The sequence below is a fragment of the Myotis lucifugus genome, unplaced genomic scaffold (assembly GCF_000147115.1).
Source record: "Myotis lucifugus unplaced genomic scaffold, Myoluc2.0 scaffold_908, whole genome shotgun sequence".
NCBI lineage: Eukaryota > Metazoa > Chordata > Mammalia > Chiroptera > Vespertilionidae > Myotis > Myotis lucifugus.
This window is the reverse complement of record NW_005871956.1, coordinates 31,136-47,884: the sequence shown is the minus strand read 5'-3', so window position 1 is coordinate 47,884 and position 16,749 is coordinate 31,136. Positions and strand designations below refer to the sequence as shown.

The window sequence follows — 16,749 nt, the reverse complement described above, 5'->3', positions numbered from 1 at the left end:
TTTGCCCACCACTGGGTTAGAGCATCGTCCTGATACACCAAGTTTGCAGGTCCAATCTCCAGTCAGGGCACATGCAAGAACCAACCAGTGAATGCATAAATAAGTGGAAGAAAGAATCGATGTCTGTCTGTCTGTCTCTCTCACTCTCTCTCTCTCTAAAAATCAGTCAATAAATTTTTTAAAAAAGAAATACAGGACAATGCAATATTATGCATGGATTTAAAATGATGCTTTTTGTCCTGGCCAGTGTGGTTCAGTGTCGTCCCATATGCCCAAAGGTTGGGGGTTCAATCCCTGGTCGTGGTGTGGAGGCAACCAATTGATGTTTGAAGGAAACACCCTTGCTAACAATAATGAGTCTTTTAAAAAAAATGTACTTTCTTAATGGTATCCTGTGTGAGGGTTTTCGTGTGTGTGTGTGTGTGTGTGTGTTTCTTCTTGTTTCTGTCTCTTTTCTCTCTCTGTCTCTCCCTCTCCCTTCCTCTCTCTAAAATCAGTTTTTTAATAAAACAGTATTTACCATGGAAAATGTCAAGCATACAGAAAAATGAAAGACTAGTATAGTAGTGAACACCTATATACCACTCAGCTAGATTCGGTTGCTAATATTTTGCTTTTATTTTGGGGGAGAGGAGCATGATACAGACACGAGGCTTTAAAATACTGCATCAAAATTCATCTCTTGCATTTGGTTCTGTGTCTCTTAATCAAGGGGTTGGCAAACTATAGCTTGCCACCTGTTTTTGTAAATTATGTTTCATTTCATACCTACTCATTTATGTATTATCTGTGACAGCTTTTGTAGAGTTTTTACAACTTTACAAGAGCAGACTTAAGAGTTTAAACAGACCATATGTCCTATAAATCCAAAAAATTTACTGATTTTTCACAGAGAAAGTTTTCCGACTCTTGATCTAGAACAATTTACCACTTATTATTATTATTATTATTATTATTCCGGACCAATTATATTGTAGAATATCTCATATTCTGGATTTGTCTGGTTGCTTCTTGAGATAATGTTTCTTTTGTCTTGTTTAGTTTCCATTATTTAGACTTACATACAGTAAAATTCATTTTTCTTTTCCTTTTTTTCTATTGATTTCAGAGAGGAAAGGAGAGGGAGAGAGATAGCAACATCAATGATGAGAGAGGATCATTGATTGGCTGCCTCCTGCACACCCCGTACTGGGGACCGAGCCCGCAACCCGGGCATGTGCTCTTGACGGGAACTGAACCTGGGACCCTTCAATCTGAAGGCCGATGCTCTATCCACTGAGCCAAACTGGCTAGGGCTACAATTCATTTTTGTTTCCTCGTGTATTTTTTAAAGTTTATATACAGTAAAATTTATTTTTGTTACACATTTCTATGAGCCATGTGTGTTTTGTTATTGTTAATCCTCATTTGAGGATATTTTTTTCCATTGATTTTTAGAGAGAATGAAGGGTGGGAATTGGGGGGGGGGGGTGGAGAAAGAAACATCAGTGTGAGACACATTGACTGGCTGCCTCCCTCACTCACCCCAACCGTGACCAGGGATCGAACCTGCAACCCAAGTATGTGCCCTTAACCGGAAATCGAACCTGAGACCCTTCGGTGCATGGGCCAGCGCTCTAACCACTGAGCATGCTGGCCAGAGCTGTGTGTGTATGAGTGTGTGTTGTTTTTATTTTTACAGTTTCGTGAATTTTTACAAAGACATAGAGTTGTGTAATCACCACCACAATCAAGATATAGGAAAGTTTCATCACCTCAAAAAATTCCCTTGTGGTGCCTTGTGGTAGTCAGCCCCTTCCCCACCAGCAATAGCTGATCCATTCTCTATTCCTGTACTTCAGCCTTTCCCAGTAATAGAATATACAGGCATACCTCAGAGATTGAGGGCTCAAGGTTCCAGACCACCATAATAACTCAAGTATCACAGTAAAGTGAGTTGTAATCTTTTGCTGGTGGAGGGTCTTGCAAGAGTTCCTTATATATTCTAGATATAAGTCCTCTTTTCATATATGACTAACAAAATTTCCTCCCATTTTGTGGTCGAGTGTCGACTTATGCACCAGGAGGTCATGGTTTGATTCCTAGTCAAGGCACTTGCCCGGGTTGCGTTGTGGGCTCAATCCCCAGTGGGGGGCGTGCAGGAGGCAGCCCATCAATGATTCTCTCCCATCATTGATGTTTCTATCTCTTTTTTCCTCTCCCTTCATTTCTGAAATAAAAATATGTATATATGTTAAAAGGAGAATCATCGATCAGCTGCCTCTGCATGCCCCACACTGGGGATGGAGCCTGCAACCTGGGCATGTACCCTTGACTGGAATCGAACCCGGAACCCTTCAGTCCACAGGCTGGAGCTCTAGCCACTGAACCAAACTAGCCAGGGCTGGAAGTGGACTCTTGATCATAGGGTTCCTTTGGGAAGCTGCAACTTGTCTATGTCCAGTTTGTTCATTTAAGAAATACCTTTGAGTTTAGGGCTAGGAACCGGGGAAGTAGTGAGAGATAGGGTTTAGCTACCCAGGATGGGTGATTTGAAGGGGTTGGTGACAGTATCAGCTAAAATTTGTCCTCTGGCCCAAGAAGGGCTGCTATCTATGTGGGTAGTGAAGACTGTTTTCTATCCCCATCCTTTCATACCAGATCCCAAATTTCCCATGCCTCCTGCATGTTAACACAGGCCTTCTCCCTGACCTGTGTCTGGGAATAGCATATAGAACCCACCGCCCATTGTGGGTAAGGATAGAATTGCTGGAATGTGATGGGGCACTGACACATCTGATATTTGAAGGACCTTATTTTTAGGATGCACAGATATAGTCTTTCCTTTAACCTAAAACAAAAAGTGTTGTGAAACAACTCCTGCCTGCCAAGGTTCAAAGGTCTTTCCCAGCCACCATCTAACCCCTGGACCGGATTTAACTTTCACGCCTAGATGCCAGCATTAGCATTGCTGTCGGAATGGACTCCCTGGCAGATGTTTCATTCAGGCAGCCCTTTGCCGGCCCTTCTCCATGTCCTACCCCCTTTCTGTTCCTCCGCGTTCATTTCACTTGTCTTCCCTTCTAGGTTCTGCTTCTCCGAGATGGCTCCTGTGTGTGCAGTGGTTGGAGGGGTCTTGGCCCAGGAAATCGTGAAGGTAAACAGTCGCTGTGGAGACGACAGTTCATCCCCCACACACCTTGTAGATGTGCCGAGAGGGCGCTGGGCTCTCTGGGCTCCCCGGTTCCTCTGACCCCGCTCGTCCTTGTTTCATGCCCCACCCTTCCCCTTCCTTCCCTCTTCCAGCCCATCCAGGTGGGCATTCAGCAGATGACCTCTGAGCGCCGCTCTGTGCTGAGCCCAGAGCTGGACATAGTACTGCCCCCCTCCCCAGCTGACCTGCCCAGGGGGCTGGTGCTGATGCTGTTGGTCAAGTATTCGCTTCTCCAGGCTCTAGGAAGTGGGTGCTGTCATGATGCCCTCTTAAGAAAGGACACTGCTGAGGCCCTGAGAGGGACTCCAATCCGTGCTCTTCTCCTCGACAGGGTTTCTCTGTCCATCACCATGGCCTCAGAGTTCCTTCTTGTTAATCCCACCCGTAGGTATTTACAGAGGAGGAGGACAACCAGTACCAGTGCCTGTGCCTGTGCAGGAGCCCACAGGCTCTGCAAGGGGGGCCTGTGACATGTTGGGTAGCTGTCATTGGCACTCTTTGAGGGGAAGTATCTTACCTGGGGCCATACAACCAGTAGCTAGGGCAGCATTTTACATTTCTTCTGGAAGAACAGTTGGGCTGCGAAAGCAATAGCATACCCTCAAAAAAGTTTTACTTCCTCTGGGAACTTTGCTATTTGCCCAAAGATGTTAGAGTGGCCTTTGTCAGGGTCTAGGTGCTCATGGACTTGCAGTGGTGTTTTGTCCTCTCCGTGGGCAGCGTTGTGCTGGTCCATGACAGAGTGCAGGGACGGAGAATCAGAAGGTGGGAATGGGAACGTAGGTATTCTTGTGGCCTGTGGAGACAATCCTATCCTATATAATAAAACCCTAATGTGCAAATCGACCAAATGGCGGAACGACCAGTCGCTATGATGCGCACTGACCACCAGGGGGCAGATGCTCAATGCAGGAGCTGCCCCCTGGTGGTCAGTGCGCTCCCCCTGAAGCCAGAAGCCAGGCTCATAGCTGGCCAGCGCAGCAGCGGTGACCGGAGCCTCTCCCACCTCCACTGCAAGTGGGCAGTAAGAAGCCAGGGGCCCCGGACAGCAAGAGGGCGCAAGCGGGGCTGGGGGACCCCATCCCCCATTCCCACCCCCAGTGCATGAAATATCATGCACCGGGCCTCTAGTAATAGATAACCAGTGCCATACAGAGACTGTTCTTTACATGGATGAACTAATTTATCCTCCCAGCAGCCGCAGAGGTAGAAGTGTGGTGATCCCTAATGTATAAAGTGGGGTGGAAGTGCGGGGAAGTGGGGAGCCAGGATTTGAGCCTAGGCAGTCTGGTTTCTGGGCCTGTGTTCTTCCCCACTTGGTCATCATGCCTCAGGCACTGTCCCAAACTGGCACCCAGTCCAGCGGCTCTGCGTCCTTGCACCCCCAGGCTCACTCTGCACATCCCATTGAGAAGCCGCTCCCTGGATTTTTCCTATGGGATGGAGATTTGGGGTCAAGGCAGATGGCCTTGACCCGATTGTTTGCAGCGGCTTCTCTGCATCCCAGTCCTAACCTCTAATGCAGCCCCCTCCTCGCCGCCTGCTGGGGACAGCTGTTGCCAGCATCTTGTTTCTGTTTATCCCAGCGAGCCAGAGCGCTCTGCATTCTCGGTTGCTGGGCGTGTCTGGAATCTCCTCCTGCCCCCATCTGGCTTGGGAAGCACTTTACCTTTTGCCCCATGTTCACCCCGTGCCCTGCTGTCTTGTCCCCACCACTCACTCCTCTCCCCCCGCTTAACACAGGTCAGCCTTCAGTCAGCTGGCGGTAGGCTCTCCTGAGAGACCATCTGACCGTCAGAAAGTGAGCGCTAGGAGGTGGGGGACAAATGTAAAAACCTGTCCCCTTGGAATCATCTTTGTGTCCTTCCTTCTGCATTTCAGACACCGTGTGTTCTGCCCACGTCCCCACTGTGTCATGCTCCCTTAGGGGGAAGTCGTCCTTCCTTCCCCGTCCGCAGTAGGGCCCCTGGCTCAGTGCTAGAGGTGACCGTGACAGCAGCGGCCATCTCGGGCTCCAGGGTAGGCCGCACTGTACCCTGTAAGTTGGGTTTCTTCCAGGCTCTAGGAGTTCTGGCTGTGGGCTCCTGGGCCTTCCACCCGGCTGAGGGCTTGGGATCCTCAGCCATTGGCAGGGGTGCTGGCCCCATTAGTAGTAGCAGCTCCCACTTACTGAGCATCTGCGCTGTGCCAGGTCCATTACAAGACTGATCGCATTTCATTCTCCCAGAAACCCTAGCAGGCAGGTGCGAGCCTGTCAGATCCGAGCCCCCTCCTTAGGATCTAGCACAGCCGTGGGCAAACTACGGCCCGCGGGCCGGATCTGGCCCGTTTGAAATGAATAAAACTAAAAAAAAAAAAAGACCGTACCCTTTTATGTAATGATGTTTACTTTGAATTTATATTAGTTCACACAAACACGCCATCCATGCTTTTGTTCCGGTCCTCCGGTCCAGTTTAAGAACCCATTGTGGCCCTCGAGTCAAAAAGTTTGCCCACCCCTGATCTAGCACTACACCTGACGCAGGTTAGATGCTAAAACATCTCCTTGGATAAGTGGCTGAATAGCCCCTTAAAGTAGGTACAGTTGTCCCCACGGACAGATGAGGAAATGGATTGGGATTGGCGCTCAGTTCAAGGAGAAGTTCAGGATGTTTAGAGCAATTTCTAACCTTATAAACGAGATTGTGCCTTATGAGTGACAACATGGAGCTCCCTGGGACCCACTACCTAGAACAGTGATGGCGAACCTATGACACGCGTGTCAGTGGTGACACGTGAACTCATTTTTTTTTGGTTGCTTTTTCTTTGTTAAATGGCATTTAAATATATAAAATAAATATCAAAAATATAAGTCTTTGTTTTACTATGGTTGCAAATATCAAAAAATTTCTATATGTGACACGGCACCAGAGTTAGGTTAGGGTTTTTCAAAATGCTGCCACGCCGAGCTCAAAAGGTTCGCCGTCACTGGCCTAGAAGCTGGCCAAGGTGATGTCTCTTCCAATGGTAGCCCTGTTTGGGTTCAGAACCTCTTAGAAAGATCACCGCCACGTATGAACCCAGAGCTGTACACTCATGACTCAGCTTGTGAATTCAGGTTGTCTGACCCTATCCTTAAAAGTGCTGTGTCCCTCCCTTCCACTCCCTCTAAAAATTGGTGGGAAAAATATCCTCGGGGGAGGATTAAAAAAAGTGCCGTGTCCTTCTGTTAACCCCACGAGACAGTCATCGTGTCTGTGGCTGAAGATCAGCTCCCAGGCCTGTCCTGCGGCCGGCAGGCGAGGTCTCCGGAAGCCGCAGCGAGGTGTGTTGGAGGGAGTCGCTGCCTTTCTGTCACAGCCATGACCATTACCCCTGCGCTTCACCAGGTGCCGCTCCTTCATGCCAGGCACTGGTGCAGGGATTTGAGGGACATCATCTCGCTTTTCTTTTTTTAATCTTTGTTGTTGAAAGTATTACAGATGTCTCCTTTTTTCTCCCCATTGACCATCTAGCCCACCCCCGGCCCAGGCCTTCACCACACTGTTGTCCGTGTCCATGGGTTATGCATATATGCATACAAGTTTTTTGATTGATCTCATCTCTCTTTTTCTTTTAAAAAAAAAATACGTTTTTATTGTTTGTTTGTTTTTTAGTGAGAGGGGAAGGAAGAGGGGAGAATCATTGATCGATTGTCTCCTACTGGGGATCAAGCCTGCAACCCGGGCATGTGCCCTGACCAAGAATCAAACGGACCTCCTGGTGCCTGAGTTGACGCTCAGCCACACTGGCAGGGCTCACCTCTCTCAGTGCCTAGGACAGTACATCTGTTATGTGTGCTCACACGGGGAAAGTGCGGCTCAGGGAAGCTAAGTCACCTGTCCAAGGGCACACAGCGGGCAAGGGCCAGCGCAGAGACGTGACCATCAAGAAGGCCTCCATGCTCGAGCTCACGGGAGCGCACCCACGCCTTTCCCTTCCCCTGGGCGTCACCTCTGCCTTCTCTTCTCTCTCCTACGCTCCAGGGGCCCTTCTTTGGCCTCTGAAACTTGTTTCCTGAGCCTGTGCAGCCCAGCTGGCTCACTTTTTCTACCTCTGTGACTTTCTAAATAAACTTTCGCTTGTATTTAAAAAAAAAAAAAGTTTCCAGACACGGCCAAATGGCCCCTGGGGAGCAAAATCGACCTCTATTGAGAAACCGCTGCCCACACTGCTGGTGGAAGGTCTGGTCTGGGTTTTTTTCCTCCATCTTGTCCCTTTTAAAGCACGTGAGCTGAACCCTCTTCTTGTTTTTCTCCCCAGGCCCTGTCTCAAAGGGACCCACCTCACAACAACTTCTTCTTTTTCGATGGCATGAAGGGAAACGGGATTGTGGAGTGCCTCGGCCCCAAGTGAACCCACGGCACGGCAGCCCTGCGATGCCGACCCCCCAGCGTGCCCGCATGCGTTCCCTGCCCTTCCTCCCACCAAGGCATCTCGGCGAGAGAAGAGTGAAGTCATTGGACCCACGCAAACCCTTTCCTGTGAACAATGAGGCCGTGCAGATGTGCTCCTTGCGAGCACCAACAGCTGCTGCACATGAGGGGGCGGAGGGGCCGGCGGCCTCCCTCCCGCACCGCGCAGGACCGTTTGCCAGCTCCGCTGAGCGGGCAGCACCTGCAAGTGCCCTCCAGCGCCTCTCTGTCCTGGTGCCGTCACGGCATCGCCACACCTCTGGGTACCGCCAGGGATGCCTGCCAGGGACCGGCACACCTGGTTGCGTGGGAGCCTCTCGCCAGCTTCCTGGACTTCTTCTCCGCCCGATGTCACTGCGGGGAGCATGGCCTCGGGGGAATGAGGCCCAGGCCCCATGAAACACGAGTGGAACCGCAGTTCCAAATGCAGACAGGTGCCCCGGGAGGAAAAACATGGCAGGCGGGTGCATTTCCTCCGGAGTTCGAAATCCTGAAAAACAACAGGTGGCCTCTGGTGCGCGGTCCTGAGTGTTAGCGGAGGATTAGTGAGTCCAGCCCGGGCTGCGGGACAGAGGAACCGGCACCGGGTCCTCTAGGGCATTCGGGCGAGGCCTTGCCAGTTGAATATTAGGGCTGAATATTAGGAAAACTGTTCTAAAGGCCCCGCCCCCGGGGATTCTGATCTGTGGGGCCCCGCTGGGAGGGAGGAGCCTGTCCTGTTCACAGAGCCGTCTGTGCTGTGGCTGTGGCGCGCGAGCCTGTTGCATTTAAGGGCTGTGTCGGTCCTTCCTTACCCCTGAATGGCAGCTGTTTGTGTTTTGATTTTTTTATATTTTCTAGATTCCCATGGTCCTTTAAGAAGGAATGGTAGAAATAAAGTTATTTGCTTTAGGATCTGTTTGTTTTTCTTCCACATTTGAAACTTCCTCTGACAGGGAGTGATCCCCTCAATTGCCTTTTGAAACCTGAAGAAATTCCACTGGACTCTTTAACATGACTAAGATTTCGCCTCTCCGACATGGTTGCTGCCACCTTTTTTCTGGGTAACACAGCAAAAAAGTGCACGGAAGCCTCTGTTCCAGCTGTGTGCTGAGGAATTCAGTGAACTAGTGGCTGGGCTCAGGGACAAGACCTGCAGTAGTGGGAAAGGAGTAAAGCGTGACACTGATGCCACCTTTAATGGAGCTCCTCTGTGCCAGGCAGTGCACAGACTGAACGTGGCGATGGCCTCCTTTTGAAATTGACCCTTAAGTAATATGCCCCATTCCCACGGTTGGTACAAGTCAGAGCTGTCCGCGGAACAAGTCTGAGTGGGTTCCTCCTTGATGTAAACATGAGTGAGGTTTGGGCCTGGCCAGTTAGAATGAATAAAGTGGCTCCTTTCCTTTTTTGTTGTTGTTAATCCTCCCCCAAGGATATTTTTCCATTAATTTTTAGAGCGAGTGGAAGGGAAGGGGAGAGACAGAAACACCGATTGGTTGCCACCCACACGTTCCCTGACCAGGGCCGGGGATCGAGCCTGCAACTGGGGTACTTGCCCTTATCCAGTGTCGAACCCGGGACCCTTGAGTCCATGGGCTGACGCTCTATCCACTGAGCCAAACCGGCTAGGGCTCCTTTCTACTTTAATCCTGTTGCACTGGTGAACAAGAGCTGGTCTCTGGGAGGTAGAACTCAGTCCTGCCCCTCTGCTCCTGCCCTGGGTGAGGTGAGGGCTGCGTTTCTGGAGGGACCCCGTTGTGGGCCCCATTCTTGTTGGGTACTAAGGTCAGTGGTGTTATTGATGCGTGAATTTCATACCGTGTTAGAAATGTTGAGCTAATTATTTCCTTTACTTTGCAATGTGGGGCCTTGGTCACAAGGGGGAGCAGGCGGGTCTGGATGGATAAAAACAAAATTGTCATTGTAGAATCTTTGAGGCTTTCAAACTTTTCCGCCCGGTACCTCTCGTGGCAGAGATTGAGTCATCCAGAGGGGAGCCCTCGGGAATCGGGGAGGTGGTGCTGGGAGCTGCCAGCCCCGGGCAAGACATGTCTTTATCCTCGTTTCTTCAAATTGCGTATTCGCCCATAGTACACATCAGTATTATCATACAGTGGGTTTCCCTGAGTCTCCAGGAGGTGACAGTGATTATCCGTGGTTTCTAGTACCTCCAGGAGCTATGTGGCCACGTGGGAAGGAGGATCTGCTCCTGAAAGTGCCACATGTTGGGGTGCCGGAGCTACCGGGTGAAAGGAAACGGGCTGGCTTCGGGGCGGCCAGGTTTCTCCACTGCACACCCCGCTCTGTTGTCTGCGCAGTTGCCAAATTCTGGTCAGTGCTTCCTGTGCTGAGGGCTCAGACGGAACATGGCAGCGGACCAGGTGAAAAATTCGAGCAGTAAGCTCTGGGTCCCGTCACAGCACCACGTTCTTGCAATGCAGGGCCATTGTCAGTTTCTTTTGTAAATACGTGTTTATTTATTGAGCTGTTTCCTGTTTGCCCTTTACAGGTGGCGAAATGGGAGCTTAGGTGGTAGTTTTCAGGTCAAAGAGTTTAATAATAATGCTATTATTATTATCACACTACCTGCCTGTGCTTTTTTTTTTTTAATATATTTTATTGATTTTTTACAGAGAGGAAGGGAGAAGGATAGAGAGTTAGAAACATCGATGAGAGAAAAACATCAATCAGCTGCCTCCTGCACACCCCTGACTGGGGATGTGCCCGCAACCAAGGTACATGCCCTTGACCGGAATCGAACCCGGGACCCTTCAGTCCACAGGCTGACGCTCTATCCACTGAGCCAAACCGGTTAGGGCCCTGCCTGCTGTTTTCCAAAATGCTTGTGCTTTAGCTAAATTGAACCCTCATAGCAGCCCCGTGGGGGTAGATACTGTTGTGACAAGATAGCAGATGAGGAAACCGCTTCACCCAAACAGCTGGCAGGGAAGGCCTTCGTGCGGGACATGCAGGAAACATTCCCGTCGTGGCACCGCTTAGAGATCTCGGTGAGGACGAGGAGACAGGCTTTGCCTTCACAGGTCCTGAGGCCTAGCAGTCACCACCGAGGACCACTGGGCAGCCCCGGTGCGAGGGGAGGACCTTCCGCTGGGTCCAGAGGGGCAGGTGGATTTTGTTTTTAAGTTTGTACTAAAACTGTCAAGCAATATACCAGCATAAGCCCGTCCGACTCAGTGGTGGAGCATCGGTCTATGAACCAGGAGGTCACGGTTCGATTCCCCATCAGGACACATGCCTGGGTTTTGGGCTCAATCCCTAGTGGGGGGCCTGCAGGAGGCTGCTAATTGATGATTCTCTCTCATCGTTGATGTTTCTATCTCTCCTTTCCTCTTTGAAATCAATAAAAATTATACACACACACACACACACACATACCAGCATATGAGTAAAAAAGATTCCTACACACACACACACATACCAGCATATGAGTAAAAAAGATTCCTCCCCCTGCATCACAGCCTGTCAGCTCAATGTTGGCCATGAAATGTGAGCTGCTTTCTGTAGGTTAGGGATGTCACCTTTCATACCTAGCTCCCAGAGGTCACGCCTCACAGCCAGTGAGAGAATCCTTACAGGCAGGCTGTCAGGTTCAAGTCCAGCCTCTACCACTTAGCTGTGTGACCTTGGGCAAGTGACCTTTTTGTACCTCAGTTGCTGCATCTATAAAATGGGGTAACGGTATATTTCTCTGATGTTTGGAAATTAAATGAATTGCTATGTCCTCTGAGTAGAAATTGCTCTGTTACCTGCTATTATGCATATTTATAAATAAGTTTTTCTGCAACTTGCTTTTTCTCATTGCCTTGGAGATCCTTATCAGTGCATCAGGCATCAAATTCCAAAACCACAGATGAACCATAAGCTATTTAATCAGGCTGCTGTTGAGTGACATTGAGCCTGTTTTCATTGTACACACTTGGGAAAGACTGCCCAAAGCCAGATGCTCAGGTTACAGAGTATATAAATGCATTTGAGATGGTGATTCTTTCCAAAAGGCTGTGGGCTGGTAGCATTGTACCGCTCACTTGTTGTTTGCATAGATAGTACATGCATGTAGCACAGGATTGAAAGTTTGACAAAGATACACGGTCATGTTTTTTTTTACGGAAGAAAAAAACGGAACAATGAAAAGTAAATCTCTAGAAGCAGCCATTGCAGGAGGGAGCATTTGGAGGTGGTTCGGGGTCAGCTTGCTAGAGGTGGCAGTTGGCAGGGGCAGGGGCTTAGCTGAGGGCCTCACTGCCAGGTCCTCAGCCTCAGCTCTGCCAAGTTGCAGGACTGGTCTGCACCTCGGTTCCAAGGGAGAAAGCCGCCCAGACCGGAGCAACCCACCCCTTTGGACTTTGCTAACAAAATGTGGCCTCTGCCCTGGACTGCCCCTGGGTGTCTGCCTCTTTCCGTCTGACCTGGGTGGTGGGGCAGGACTCCCCACTTTCCCTCCTAAATATGACAGATTTGGTTCTATTCCAAAGAAGATACCAAAGTTCTGTTTCTTGTGCGGTCGAGTAAGTTTCTAACAGATAACCCCCCTTGTGAGTAACTAAATTTTAGACAATGCAAAGCAAAAAACAGAAACCCTGCCCAAGAATAACTATTAGATGGCTCTGGAGAGTGACCAAAGGCAGGTGGGTGAGAGAGGGGAATTGAAAGTTGCAGGAAGAGCTGGCCACAAGGTAAGTCTTCTGGTGTCTGTGTGTGTGTGTGTGTGTGTCCCACCGCGTTAACCTAAGGCACTGCTCTGCGCCAGGCAGCGAGGACTGTGGTAGGAAGCCAGCTGTCTTACTGACCTGAAGAACCAGAGGAGGGATCACCAGAGCTACTGGAGAGGAAAATGCCAGGGGAGGAAAAACACAAGTTGCGTGTGTGAACTCAGCCCAGGACTCCTGCCCACCCCTGGGCTGTGACGCGTGGGGCAGACAGGAAGGCTGAAGTGAACCGTGAGCCGTCGCCACTGCCGCAGTTTCTGACTAGCAAACATAAATGTCCCCTGAAACTAAAACAGCCACATCCTTGGGAGGCGATAACAAGATCCAGAATGTCTACATCACCTCCCAGGATGCAATCCGAAATGACCCAACATACATGAGATCAGGAACTAGGATTCAAATGGTCCCGGCTTCCTCATCAGAAATGGAGACAGTGAAACAGCATCTTTTAAATATATCTATTTCATTTTTAATTCTCACTCGATATGGTTTTCATTGATTTTAGAGAGAGGAAGAGAAAGAAGCATCGATGTGAGAAAGAAACATTGATCAGTTGCCTTCTGAACAGGCCCCAACCAGGGATAAAACCCAAAACCTGGGTATGTGTCCTGACCAGAAATCAAACCCGCCACGGGATGAGGCTCCAACCAACTGAGCTACATTGGCCAGTGCTATTGATTGTATTTATTGATTTAGAGAGAAGGAGAGGGGGAGAGAGACACATTGATTTGATGTTCCATTTATTTATGCATTCATTGGTTGATTCTTTTTTTTTAATGTATTTTTATTGATTTCAGAGAGGAAGGGAGAGAGAGATAGAGAGAAACATCAATGATGATAGAGAATCATTGATTGGCTGCCTCCTGCACGCCCCCTAATGGCGATCGAACTGCAACCCGGGTATGTGCCCTTGACTGGAATCGGACCTGGGACCCTTCAGTCCCCAGGCCGACGCTCTATCCGCTGAGCCAAACCAGCTAGGGCCATTGGTTGATTCTTGATTGTGCTTTGACGAGGGATCAAACCCACAACCTTGGCATAGCAGGATGATGTTCTGTCCAACTGAGCTGCTCGGCCATGGCCCAAAACAACATTTTTAAAATGCTGAAAGGCCTTGGCTGGCTTGGCTCAGCGGATAGAGCGTTGGCCTGTGAACTGAAGGGTCCCGGGTTCAATTCCAATCAAGGGCACATGCCCAGGTTGCAGGCTCGATCCCCAGAGTGGAGCTTGCAGGAGGCAACCAATCAGCGATTCTCTCTCATCGTTGACGTGTCGGCCAGTCCTTCATGGAGAGGACAGAGAAGAGCAGGGGCCAGTGCCGCTGTCAGGAAGGTAACCCAGGCCGCCTTCTTATATGAAGTCCACACCAGCTCCTGGTGCCAGGCCGTGTGCTGGGCCTTAGGCAGCGCTATCCATGAAGTCTCGCTATGTCGCTGCTCCTAGTGCCGTCATGAGAGCAGGGACAGCGTCTCATTACTGACAAGTTCCCCAGGACTCCTCCTGGTGGTGCTGCTGAATGAGCTGAGGTCACTCATTCACTCAGTAAAGACGGAGCCCCACGACCTACTGTATCTGGGGGAGAACACTGGGAAAGTACCCCAAGCCCCACCCTCATGGGACTTTGCTTCGAGTGGGAGCGGAACAGGCGCCCAGGAGGCTGGGCTCACGCAGGGCGCCCGGCTCCTTGAGGAGCAGCTGCGGACAGGGGTGCCCGTGGGCCCCGGCCGGTCCCAGCAGCTCTGCCCAGGTCACGGGCGGGGAAGGAGAGCAGAGAGAGGATCCACTGTTCCAATCTGATTTTATTGAAAAGGAAACATACAAAAATCATGTACAAAAAAAATTAACCAAACATGTACAGAAAATTCATTCCGGTATCTACAGCAGCGCATGTACAGTAATTTACAGGCTGGGCCGACCCTCCCCACTCCCAGACTCCTCCCTCTGCTGAGATTCCCCCTCCCTGACTCCCCGCTTCCCCCCAGCGCTTCGCCCTGGGGACTAAGGCTGGGGCGGTTTCCGCCAAAATATCCCACCCCCCAAATGAATGCCAGTGGTCACACGTGCTCTCTCTAAACCTATGCAATGGATTGATGGGGGGGGCGGGGGGTGGTCATGGGCAGAGCACAGGATTCACAGTCTGGGCCCCCCTGGCCACCCCCAGATGAAGGTGAGGCAGGCACGCCCACCACCCGCCGGCTGGCTCAGGGAAGATGGCTGGGCGCTGGGCTGGGGCAGCCGTCAGACGCACCCCATTCTCTGGCTCCAGGAGGCTAGTGGTCACGTTTGGCTCATTTGTTCTTCACGGGCCCCCTCCTCAAGAGGAGGGGGGGAAGCACCAGGGGCCTGAGGCCAGGCCCAAAGTGAAGGAGCACTGGGAGGGGACCCCCCAGTGTCACCCCTGCAGCTGGAACGGGCAGCCAGCACCAGCAGCCTTTCCTGAGATGGTGGTGGGCGGCAGAGGCGGGCGGCTCAGTCCCCACCCCCTCGGTCACCGCCGCCTTCAGACGCTGAGTCCATCAGCCCTCTCTCCCCTGGCTTCTCGGCCAGGGACCCAGGAGTCCACATCTCCGACAGTGCACCCCAGGCTGGGCCGGGGCTGGGTCTGGAGTGGCTGCCCGGGCCCGCCCCTGGGACAGGCAGGGCTCGTAGTCCAGTATGCTACATGGTGCAGGAAATGTCCCCTGTGCTGGCCAGGGCGCCAGGCTGTGGGAGGGGCCTGCCCCCCAAGTCCCCGACGTCCACCAGGCAGGCGCAGGCACCTAATTGGGCTCCATCTCCGGGGCTCCGCGGCCCCTGGGCAAGGGCAGCAGTCCCAGGATGAGATTGTACAGGACCCGCCAAGGCGAGGGGCCGTGTCGCTGCTGCTCCTCTTGCCTCTGGGGAAAGAGAGAGAAGAGGAAGGTAGAAAGCGGTCAGGTCCCAGGGCAGGGAGGAGGGCGGCACGGGGGTCTACGAGTGAGCTACATCCTCAGACAACCCTGCGAAGCAGCTGCTATTACTGTCAGCCGGGCCCAAATCCCAGCTCCTCTGCCCATCTGGGCCGATGTCGTCACCTCGAGGAAAGACAGCAAGTGTCCGGTGTGTATTAGCTGTGATCTCGTCACCGATTGCCGGGTGAGACAGTCACCCAACCAAAGTCCCATGGGGCTGAGCGGCGGGGCTGGATTGCAGCCCATCCTGCCCTCCCCTCAGAGGCTGGCGAGATGGAGAGAAGGGAGCAGGGAACCCACAGTCAGCGATTCTAGAACAATCTGTGGACGGAGGAGAACTGGGAACAGCTCACCACCTGCGCTGAGGCTGCACAGAAGTCCGTCCAGGCAAAGCTGACCCCTGCCCTCTCTCTAGGGAGAGCATGAGGACTTGGGGTGCCTCTAGGACCCTCCCAGCTCGTGTTAGGGAAGAAGGAAGCTAGACACAAGACTCCCACCAGTAAAAATGAAAGGTACGTTACAGCACTCTCCCACCCCCAACCTAGGAAGAGAAGCCCATCTCAGAGATGAGAACAAGGCCAGATAAGCCATCCTAATGATGTTCCTAATGGGCCTGGGGTAGGGTGGCTGGTACCAGACCAGACCTGCCTCCTTATCACTTCCCACCAGCTCTTGTGGGCAGGAGGTAGCAAAGGGAACACCTCAGACTGGCACCAGCCTGCCACCATCACACGGCTTCCAGGGGCTCCATGCCACAGCCACCTGGGTGAGCAAGCAAGCAGTCATTTACTCAGGCTGAGGGTGGGCAGACCACCCAGGCATGTCCCGTGGAGACACAGGAGGAAAGCCAAAAAGAAAGCCAATAAATCAAACTTGAAACATTTTTAAAAATTCCTAAAGACCCAACAATGGGTAAATGAACATGGACACTAGATGCTGATCCAGGGAAAATGAGGGACTCAAAGCTCTCCTGCCCATATGGATGAAGCTCAAGTATAAATGGAGAGGGAACCAAGTTTGGAGAGAAACACACACTATATCTACAGGGCATCCCCCCCAAAACGTATACACACACTTTGAATAATCATAAAGGAAGCGTTTATTAAAATACATTTCATTTTCAAAATGGAGCTATCAGCGGTTAAAGTGTGTATACATTTTGGGGGGACACCCCGGATATTATGCCAAAAACGCCCCACGGTTCCTAAGCATGGTTTGTGGCCTGGTAAATATGGAGTAAAAGAATCAACACCTGGCCCTGGCTGGTTTGGCTCGATGGATAGAGCATTGGCCTGCGGACTGAAGGGTCCCAGGTTCCATTCCCGCCAAGGGCACATGCCTGGGTTGCGGACTTGATCCCCCGTAGGGTTTGTGCAGAAAAGGCAGCCAATCAATGATTCTCTCTCATCATTGATGTTTCTATCTCTCTTTCCCTCTCCCTTCCTCTCTAGAATCAATAAAACATATTTTTTAAAAAAAGAATC

The 16,749-nt window shown here is 51.1% G+C and overlaps 2 protein-coding genes across 2 annotated transcripts in view; one reads left to right on the top strand and one right to left on the bottom strand.

Annotated features, from left to right (window-relative positions):
* SAE1 (SUMO1 activating enzyme subunit 1) overlaps positions 1-8,520 on the top strand; it is a 52,580-nt gene extending 44,060 nt beyond the window's left edge. Inside the window, exons 7-8 of the mRNA XM_023747561.1 lie at positions 3,067-3,136; positions 7,475-8,520. Of these exons, the coding sequence (XP_023603329.1) occupies positions 3,067-3,136; positions 7,475-7,567 (163 nt within the window). The 3' untranslated portion in view covers positions 7,568-8,520. The remainder of the gene's footprint in view (positions 1-3,066; positions 3,137-7,474) is intronic.
* A 5,596-nt stretch (positions 8,521-14,116) lies between these two features.
* BBC3 (BCL2 binding component 3) overlaps positions 14,117-16,749 on the bottom strand; it is an 8,768-nt gene continuing 6,135 nt past the window's right edge. Inside the window, exon 3 of the mRNA XM_014448731.1 lies at positions 14,117-15,211. Coding sequence (XP_014304217.1) covers positions 14,994-15,211 — 218 coding nt within the window. The 3' untranslated portion in view covers positions 14,117-14,993. The remainder of the gene's footprint in view (positions 15,212-16,749) is intronic.